The sequence below is a fragment of the Phaseolus vulgaris genome, chromosome 3, assembly GCF_000499845.2.
Source record: "Phaseolus vulgaris cultivar G19833 chromosome 3, P. vulgaris v2.0, whole genome shotgun sequence".
NCBI classification, from domain to species: domain Eukaryota; kingdom Viridiplantae; phylum Streptophyta; class Magnoliopsida; order Fabales; family Fabaceae; genus Phaseolus; species Phaseolus vulgaris.
Window position 1 is genome coordinate 4,237,297 of NC_023757.2, and position 10,870 is coordinate 4,248,166.

The 10,870-nt window shown below is 31.3% G+C and overlaps 1 protein-coding gene across 1 annotated transcript; it reads right to left on the reverse strand.

The window, feature by feature from the left end:
* Positions 1-869: 869 nt before the first annotated feature.
* Positions 870-4,993, reverse strand: LOC137805769 (agamous-like MADS-box protein AP1). The gene is made up of 8 exons (XM_068605692.1): positions 4,513-4,993; positions 3,258-3,336; positions 2,897-2,961; positions 2,678-2,777; positions 2,554-2,595; positions 2,346-2,387; positions 1,433-1,548; positions 870-1,208 (listed from the first exon to the last, which is right to left on the reverse strand). The coding sequence occupies exons 1-8, from the start codon at positions 4,695-4,697 to the stop codon at positions 1,109-1,111; spliced, it is 729 nt and encodes a 242-aa protein (XP_068461793.1). The 5' UTR covers positions 4,698-4,993; the 3' UTR covers positions 870-1,108.
* Positions 4,994-10,870: the final 5,877 nt, after the last annotated feature.

Consider the following 10,870-nt stretch of genomic DNA (forward strand, 5'->3'; position numbering starts at 1 on the left):
AGTCACAAACGTCGAACAAGTGACTCGACGACTCGTCGACCTTCCCACACAAGCAGCATACAGGGTTTTCAACCACCACCCCGCGCCTTACCAAATTAACCCTAGTTGCAATCCTATTTTCCAATACCCTCCAGGCCAGGAATACAACAGAAGGCAAGGCTTTACACCTTCACAACCTACAGTAAATCGGAGAGGACTCCCCATCACTAACCCTCCTTACCTTGCTATAAGCTGAGTTAACAGTAAAACTTTGAGACCCCTCAGCCTTCCAGACCTAGCTATCCACCCCTCCCACATCCATCTTCACCCCTTGCAACAACTAACTCAACTGCTCCTCCAACAACTTCTCCCAATCAAAGAGGGATCTACGCCAGCACAGATGCCAAATCCAAACACCATTAGACCAATTCCCGAACTCGGCCACCTTAGCAGCTTTAGCCGTGCTAAGCGAATATAATCTCAGAAACATTCCCTTCAGAGCACCACAATTCAACCAGTTGTCCTCCCAGAATGAAATATTTCCTCCATCACCAACTTTCCACTCAACCCTATCTTCAAAACTTCTGCCCCAGCCCTCTGAAGCCCAAACCTCCTTCAAGTCTCTCCACCAAAGGGAACCCCTGCAGGGTTTACCTTCCGCTCTCAAATTCCTCCATCCACCATATTTAGAATCAAGAATCTCTTTCCACAAACCTCCCTTGGCCGAACCCCACCTCCAAATCCACTTGCCTAGCAGGCCAAGTTATATTTTCATTTACTTTATTTACTTATTTCCTATTTCTTTCTCTTCCATTCCTTTATTCATGTCAAACACAAATAATATTAAAATCATAGACTCAACAATAGATGTAAAGCATACAAGACCAAAATAAAAAAGAAACATTAAAAATAATTATAAACATTATAATTATAACCTTCCATGAATACACAATCAGGTTTCAAATTCAATATGTTTACAACAAAACTTTCAAACTAATGTCTTCAAAGTAGGACCAAACCACATAGACCCAATAATAAACATATAAAGCATTAAAACACACCACTACTTATAGTTGTTCATATATGCCAACAAGTATATAATGTTATCCACCTCAGAGGAAACAAGTTTTCAGAAGCATCCAAGGTGGCAAGAAAACAGTGGTTCCAGGGTCAGGTCAAGACCGTTCCTTCCTATTTCTGGTGCAGCTTCTTGATTGAAACTACTGCCACTGCACAAACAATATTACACATGGTGGGAAGGTTGCAGTACCAAAAAGAAGAATTCCAAACAGGTAAAGCAATTTCCAACTAGAATGGACAAATGCAACTGCAATTTTTGTTTGAAAGTATAAACACTAAAAGATCAAGTTTGTACAACTATAAAACTTAAAAGGGTAATTAAAGAAAATGAAGAAGAGAAATTAGAACTTCATGTCATAGAAGGGTTACTCACCCTATGTTCAAACTAGGAAGGGGTTGTTGCTGTGGTAAGAAAGATGTGTCAACCTTGTAGTTTGTCTGTTCCCATTGTACAGCATGTTGTGCTACAGCCTCCTCTTTCTCCTTGATCTAATTTCATATCACATATTGTTAAAAGAAATAGAGCAATATTAACCTATTGTTGAAGAAGGCTAGAACTACATTCATAGAGCTCTCAGTCCATAATTATAAGAATGATCACTTTCTGTCAGTTACAAATTGCTACTGTAACTGTCAAAATTTTAAGACATATAAGAATAAGTTTGTATTAGTTTAACTGGCAATTGCAGCCCAATATGAGTTTATACAAATATTAAATATGATTCTAAAATTGAAACTTTCTCTAGAAATAAAATGTATACTGGGGTATGAAAACGTTATTGAGAATTTCCATTCAAATTTAGTTAATCTAAAACATGAATGAGACATGAAACAATGGTTTTGTGGTGATGAAGGAGATAATTAATTAATAAGATTGGATGCATGCAGAAACCTAGGGCTAAATCAGGCAAAAAATAATTGGTAAGCAAGGTGTATGAATTTGTATGACCAAAAGGACAATTGCATTTTCTTACGTTGTACATTTCTATAATTTACTAAAATGAGTATAATTCTTGAGGAATTTTATGTTAATTTCGTAAGGGACACAGATAATTTCACTGTTCAACTGTTCAACATCTGTAAAGTTCTTATCTGTTATGTCCATTAGGTTAAGAATTAAGAAGCAGAAGAGCGAATCTGTGAACAAAAGTAATAGAACAATCAAACTAATATTACTTAACACTCTTTTATTAGTGTCAATAATCACTGAATTGGATTAAATTAAGCAATGATTATTGTGGCAAAATGGAGAAAAGAAAAAAGTTGTAAAGGCAAATCTTGGTCACCTTGTTTGCAAGGATGCTATTCTGCTCTTGTATCCATTTCTCCTGTCATACATAGAAAATCAGGAGGGCACAAATCTCCATATCAGTTTCTTTTAGACAGAGAGACACACACAACCATTTTATATTTGTTCCCAGCAATACTTATCTTTCACTTTAGGGACAGAAAGCTAAAAATAAAACCAAGAGAAACTTGGAGTTAAAGCCATACCTTTTTCTGAAGCTCAGAAATGGACTCGTGGATGAGATCGTTCTATTACAGCATAACACGGATCAGTGCCAAAGTTACACACATACATATGAAATATATGAAAGCAAATTAACATAATGTGTACCCTCCTAGTGCGGATGTTTTTGACAGAAGTATCTAACTGCTGCTCCAAACTCTGAAGCTCTTTGAGGCTCATCGAAGCCAAATCTTCTCCCATATAGGGCCTGGAAAAGGGTTCAGTGTAAACTCAATGATACACAGACACGTGTGAGAGGATAATAAAATCAAAACTATGACAGGAAATTAAAGCATGCGTGTAGATTAGATATAGGTTCTCTTGTACCTGTAGTTTCTCTGCAAAAGGTCAATCTTTGCCTTGAGTCTAGAATATTCAATGGTCCAGTTTCCCTGCACAATGTACATATATACATCTAGTGCTTAGTTTTGTAGTTTTGTGAGGTACTGTTATTTAAATATTGGTTTTGATTCCATCACTTTTACAACATTCCATATTTCCAACACATTCATATATGCATGACTTAGTTTTTTAAGTTCTTACATATATATATAGCTTAGACCCAACTGTGTGCCTGTTGATTACACAAGAATCAATTGTCACTGCAGAACTTCAATGCAAAATAATGATGCTAACGGGAATTTACGTATTCCTGCACACAGATATGTATGTATATTTAAAGACAAACCTGTGTCTCAGAATCATTTCCTAGTAGCTGCCTCTCTGCATACGCATACCTTTCATGGCGTTCCAGTATCTTCTCCATGCTGTTCAATCATTAGAGTTCTCAATCAATATTAGTTTCCTATAATGATATCAATTTATACTCAATTTGCACTGCATATTACTATCTCTGTGTGTTGCTGAATAATATAAGAAATTGGTACTCTAGTTACTGTGAACATATTTCATCTTGTTGAAATTAAAAGTTCCTGTAAGTTAATAGCGCTATTTGACAATCTTTAAAATAAGTTCATCAAAATCTATGAAATAACGAATTTCCTCAATTTTACTCAAAATGATTTATCTAGGAGGCTGCACCAATCAACGAAAAGTAACCCTTTAATAACAAGAATGTCAAACGTGATGCTTTTGAGTTTTTGATAATTCAAAAGAAGAAGAAGAAGAAAAGGTACAGAACTCTAAACCAAAAAGAAGGTCTAGCAAATCTTGCTTGTTGAGGTGCTGAACTGAAAGGACTTAAGATAGCGAACAAGAAGACAAACATGAAGCCAAGACTGTGACAACCTCCTCGTAGTCTGCAAGAGATTCACCCCTCTTCAATTTTAACAAAATGAAAGAAAATTGTAAAAATTAGGGCTCTTATACCGGCTATGGTTCGTACTCTATGAGTTTCTAGCTAGGACAGACAGAATCTGGCATTCGGGTATTGTATTTTCCTCTTTCTGATGAGAGAAATATATACACATGAAAGAGTACATATGTGCACTTAAATATAGCACTACTAAACCATTGACGCGTGTTGTACCCCTAAAATTGCAAACAAATTCATAGAGAAGTATAACTGTATATTTTGCTGGTTCAATTTGAGCAAATTATCAGCACAACAACATCTCCTTTCCGAAAATAAAAATGGATCAACTGGCTTTGTATCTGTCTAGGCACAATCAACATAAATTATAACGAGGCTTGATATGAACCAAACAAGTATTAACAAAATAAAGAAGAGAAATGAAGTTTCCTTTAAAGTTTTGAACCCCAAACCAAAGCCCTTATCATGCGCAAAGAGCAAAAAAGATACTTCAAAATAATTCCAGACTGAACAGAAAACTCAATGCATATATACTACGTATGAATACTTACATCATCTGAATTAACGACCAACACACATAATATATTTGTTTAATATAGATCCATATACATGGTTCATATATGTATACATATGTATATATATTTTTTATAATATAGGGCATTTTCATTACCATGAATCAGTGGCATACTCAAAGAGCTTTCCTTTGTGAGAGAAGACAATCAAAGCTACCTCAGCATCACAGAGTACAGAGATCTCATTAGCTTTCTTGAACAGCCCACCTCTCCTTTTGGAGAAAGTTACCTGGCGATTGATCTTGTTCTCTATCCTCTTCAGCTGTACCCTAGACCTTCCCATCTTAGTTGTTCTTATTTTTTTTCTTCTTTAATATTTATGTGTGTGTTATATATAAACCTAGTGACTTAACCAATTAAAAGCTTTTGGCTTTTTGTGAAGGAAGGGAACCCAGTTGCCAAACAAGGAAAAAGGAAGGAAAAACGGAAGAAAAGCAAGGGTAAAAGGGTGGCAAATATGGTGAAGCGAGGGTGAGAATGTTAGTTCATATATGTTTCTTCTTCTGGACAGGAATAGAGTTGTGTCATGGGAAAGCACAGTGAGAGGAAGTGTGCAATGTTATGGTAACCATAAAAGGTGAGAAACAAAATGGAAGTGGTGAAAAAATATCTGAAGCTGGGGTTTGTTGACAAGTGGTTTTGGTTTCTGGTTTGGGAAAGGGTAAGTAGTTTATGAACGATGTGTTGTCGGCGTGTGATTGGTTTGGCAGTGTACTGTGTTATCATGTGTCGTATAGCTCTTTATGGCCACACAGTGATGATGATATTACTTTTATTTTGATGATGGAGGGCCCTACAAGTTAAGGGCTCTTTTCAAATATGGCTGGCATTGTTTCTACCCTAGTTGGGGCATAGGAAGAGGAAGGAGGCTTGTAGGAGCAATACCATTACCATAATTAATCATCACAAACAAAGAATGAGACTGTTCAAAAGAATCACACTTCATATACAACATTATACTATAAGAGAAAACGACATTGCAAAGAGTTCCACTCATTCAAATTTAACTTAAAGTATATTACTATTGTTTAAGAATGACAGCACTCTCTTTTCAACACTTTTGTTGTTAAAGCTTTCTGAATATCACCAATTCTAATGACTCTCTTTCCTCATGACTGTTTTCCTTAAGTTATATAAAGGTGAGACAAAAGAGTTTAACTAGAAAGTCACATTGTGACAATGATATTACTTTTGTAATTTAAAAGAGTGGATAATTTACAAGTATAATAAAAGATTGAGAGAAAAAAATTATTGCTATACTGGTTCACTCTTGAATTACATCGAGTTTTGTTTTAATAAATTTGGGAAAAGTTTTACTATAATAAAATGGATTATAAATAAATATTATTTTTACAACTTTTGATTTATACGAGAATGCATATTTTTTTACAGGAAATAGTTTTTTACCTTCACAAGTATTCTGTAGCCACTACCACTCCAGGACTATAAGTAACAAAATGTTTGATAGAAAATTATAAAATTTCATACAGTATATCCAATGTGTAAAGACCTATTTTTATGAGTATTAGATAAGAGGTTTTGAAGTTAATAAAGAAGAAAATTTTAGTTTTAGTTAATTTTTTTAAGTTATAAATAGAAAATCTAAGGGGTTAATTTCTTCATTTCTCTAAAACCATTATCTTTCTAAAATCTCAAAATCATTTTACTTCTCTAATTTATCTCTCCCTTCAATCTATATATTTTTTACAATTCCCTTCCTTAGTCTCATTATGAGCCTATAAGTTATAGTAGATGATTTTTTTTATTAACAAATAATAAATAAAATAAAATAAGATATTTCAGGGTATTCAAATCCTTATACGGGAAAACTCCAAACCAATCTTCTTGATACCCAACCACCTGGGGATCCAATAAACTCTACAAAACTTCAACCATAGTGACAAAGACATGTCAAGACTAATAAAGACATGATCATGACAGAATATAAATACACCATCCCTCCAAGGAATGATGTATTTAAGATCAAGTCTTCATTTGTACCAAAAATAAAAACCTCAACTAGATCAACTCGTACATTCTTGAAAACAACCCTATTTATATAATTCCAAATTTCTCCTATAATACCTACCCAAATTCCCCCCCAACACCTAATAGTAGCATGCTTCAAACCTAAAAGTTTAAACATCTTAAAGTGCATTTGTGCATCACAATGGAATACCGAAGAAAACCTTAACCACTCGAGACACATCCCCCAAATTCTCCAAGAAACCCTACACTCAAAGAAGTTATGCCTTATTGTCTCCTCATCCACATCACACAGAGGGTAGTGATCACACAACAAAGAAATACCATGTCTCAGAAGATTTTCCTTAGTGGCAATTGTATTGGTTAACACCCTCCAAGTTGTAAATTGTTTCGAAGGTAAAGTCTTTAGCTTCCAGAATTTCACAAACATGTCTTTGTACTCTGCAGGCTCCTCCCCCAAAAGGAAATTATACGTTGCCTTCACGGAAAAATCTGTAAACTCTACATCCCTCCAAACCCATGTATCATTCGTACCAGCACCCTCTATCAATAACTTCTTGTTATCCAACAATTGTAGTAATTGCTCAACCTGGCTAGATTACCACACAAAGAGAGTTGTTCTCCACCCCAACTTCCACGACCAACTATTATTACTCCAAGCACAAACTTGTGACAGAGTACTATACCAATATCTAAAGAGATGGAAAACAACCTTGGGAATTTTTGCATTAAAGTACATTATTAATCCACTTTTCCTCCCAAAACTTGACTTCTTTTCTGTCCCCTACTTCTCACCTTCCTCTGTCATCAAAATCGTTACCCCACTCGTCTAAATTCCAAACATTCCTAATGTCCCTCCACCACACAGACTCCTTACTTTTCTGAACCAGAGACCTTAAGTCCCTTCATCCCCCATATTTAGAATTTAGAATATCCTTCCATAAACTTCTCTTTTCAGACTTAAGTCTCTAGATCCATTTTTCCAGAAGAGCAAAACTAAATCTTCTTATATTAATAACCCCTAAATCTCCTTTATCTTTCGACTCACACACCTTATCTCACACCACTCAGACAATTTTTCCACTCTCTAATCCCCAATCACACAAGAATTAATTTAAAAAGTATTTTTTATGCAGACTTTTATACAACGTAGGCCAACAAAGTCCACCCGCATTTTCTACGCGAACGAATCAAATGTGGGATAGACCTATACGAGTCAACTTCATTGTCTATATTTATCAATTTGTTTGTGTTTACTTTTTATTTTTTAATAAAATAAACAAATCTTTACTTATTTTAGTATTTATCTAATTTTATTATTTAAATTTGTTTAAAAATTTATTTACTTCTTATATAAGTAGTTTTTTTTTTTAAAAAAAATAGTAATTAAAAAAGTTATTTTAAAAGTTTAAATAAAGGGGTTCATGATGTCATATATTATAGAGTAGATAGACTTTATAGAGAAAGATGAAAGAGTCGCTATCAGCAGTCAACGATCCAATGGTTAGTTTTACGTGAAGATCATATTAATTTCTTTTGTCGATCAAGTGAGAATACCTTGTTTAAAGAATACGATTTTTTTTTTAAAATTTGCACCCAACAATTATATACAAACAGTTTAAAAATATTTATCACATAATGTTGTAAAAAATTATATGTATTTTTTTATCATTTTGAGAAAATATAATCATATAATTTTCTCATTTTTCATTTTATAATTGTGAAACTTGCTGAATTACTTAGATAAATTCACAAAAAAAATTATCTTATTCAGTAAGAACAAGTTTGGGATTATCTCGGAATTAAAAATACTTTGGGATTGGAGAATGAATTGAAAGGATTTGCATTATTGGAGAATGAATTGAAAGAAAGTGATTCATTATTAAAGGATTAAATATGGTTTTATATATATATATATATATATATATATATATATTATTAAAGGATTAAATATTTATTATTAAATGATTATTTTTGTACTATGAGAGTTCTTACAACTAAAAATTTATTTATCATGTAATTTTTTTTAATAAGAATTTATTCAAATAATTTATTTACTATAAGTATTTAGAATGTCTAAATTTTATGGATTATAAATTAAAAATTAATTTTCTGTGAAAGTAGATTGATGAAAAACCATATTTAATCCATTATTAAATTATTGATTATGATTTAAAATATTAATTCAATTTGATATAGAAATTAGTGATGGTTCCTGCTAAAGTAGGGAACTGACTTTTTGAATGTTCATTGAAAGTAATGTTATATATTTATGAAAAAACAAGCTGAATTTGTTCATACAAGTCTCTATCATTAGTATGCATTTTTTCTGTAAATTTAAATTGTCTACATCTTTGTTAATGGCCAAATTCTATTAAGAGACTTTATTATTTTTAATGGTTTTTTTTTCTGTAATTTTCTTCCAAATGTTCTATTATATTTCAAGTATATCCACCTCTTAGAAAATTTATTTATAGAAAATAAAGTAAAAATTGAAAACAAATCTACCACTGATTTTATGGATTAAAACACATTTTAAATGATTATTAAGGAATAGGTGGTGTTTTTGTTTTGTTTTGTTTTTCTCTATGATGAAAATGAGAATAGTAGACTTAACCTAAGAACCTCTACTCTACTCTACTCTTCTAAAGACCTAACAATGTCCATGTGATTTTCTTTCCCAATAACAAAAAATCAATGTTTAAAAGTATTGAGTACACTTTGTTTTCACCTAACAAAATCAATCACTTCCAAAAGATCTTATCTTATATTACAATATTTCTATTTTTAATTTTATTTTTTGTGAATGAGCATGGTAGCTTAGACTTGAAGAAATAAAATTTTAAACGTTTTCAATACACAAACTTTGATTCGGGAAGAAGACGTGTAGAACTTGCAAAGTCTATTCTATTTACACTTTTAAAATTATTCTATTTTTCCAAAAACAAAATATTTTTTTCAAATAGAAAATAAATACATCCTAAAAACATTGAAGACCCTTAATGATTTATTGGTCCAATTTTATTTAAACTGTGATTAAAGTAACAATTCTCTCCATATACTCTTTGTATTGATTAAAATATTAATCAGAAGAGTGATTTTACGAGTTAATTATTCAACTAAATCGTTTTTTAGATGCTTTCTTAACATCTTATGTCTTTTAGTTCATATAATATAAATAAAATTTTAAATCAATATTTTCAATAAAATGTGAGTTTTAATTTTAAATTCTGTAAAATGTTTTTTTAATTTTTATTTCTCAAATATTTAAAGTTACAGTTTTTAATCCTTATAAAATTTGTGAATTTAAATTTTAGTTCTCGTGAAATTATTTTTCAATATTTTCATTCTTTTAAAATTTTAGATCACTACTTTTAGTTAATATTTACTTTTAAATTAAATAAATAAAATTTATTTATTAAATCTTAATTTTTTGTATAAAATGATTTTTCATTATTATTTTATTTAACTAGCAAATAAATATGCTTCATAACTTGAATAAATTAATCTGGATTTTGCTTTTTAAACTAGATAACATAGTTGTAACACAAGGGTAGGCATAATTGTGAACTCAAAAACAGTATTCTTCACTGGCAAAACGTGTGCATTAAATTGAATAAATTTTTTGCAGGATCTTAGAGAATATGGTTGAAGACTTTTGTTCAAACATTACTGAAAACCTTCAAACATTTGCAAGCTGGGTTTCTTTGGTGGCTGAAAGGAGAGAGACACAAAGTTTTAAAATTAAAAATTATATAATTTTTTAATGGATTAGATATTTATCTATAAAAAATATTCATAGATAGATTGAGTGAATTTATCAAATAGATCATTGATAAATTAGATTTTTATATAAATTAAAATAGATTAATAAAATTATTTTTAATTAATCTATTATAATTCAAATAAAAGTTCATTCCATTCGTGTTTGGTTTTGCAATTCCAACAAAAGGAAGGGAATTGACTGTGTCAAAAGCTGAAGGCTTTTGAATAAAAGTTTTTAATGTATTTACCCTTATGTTAATTATAGCATAGATTTAAAGAACATTTTGAATTTAATTCAATTTTCATGAATAGGTATAAAATTAAAAAAGTGGTTTTCAATTTTTTGAACTCTTTTTTCAAATGGACAAATCATGGTTTATTTTCAATATTTTTTATCCGTTATACTAGTTAAACTAATTCCCACCTTATTTGTAATTCATGGACATGCAATTAACAATTCTTCAAAAAGTTATTTAAAGATTAGAAATGAATGAAATCATGTGACTACTGTTAATGTAAACTGTCTGTTTTAAAATTATTTCTATTTAATTGCCTTTCTTCAAAATTAAAAAAATCAAAATTAAAAAATCATTTAGTTTCTGCTAGGGAGATGGACCTAGAGAACTATTGGAATCTTCGTCTTCATCTTTCTTTTGGGCAGGTTGCTAGGGTTTCACTGGGATCCTTCTCGCCTTTGTGCTACTC

Bases quoted from the DNA above. Each gene is read 5' to 3' on its own strand.
- LOC137805769 (XM_068605692.1), bottom strand. From the start codon at position 4,697: ATGGGAAGGTCTAGGGTACAGCTGAAGAGGATAGAGAACAAGATCAAT. The intron at 2,596-2,677 runs GTACACATTATG...ATGCTGTAATAG, and splicing joins AAAACATCCGCACTAGGAGG to AACGATCTCATCCACGAGTC. The intron at 2,388-2,553 runs GTATGGCTTTAA...TATGTATGACAG, and splicing joins TTTCTGAGCTTCAGAAAAAG to GAGAAATGGATACAAGAGCA.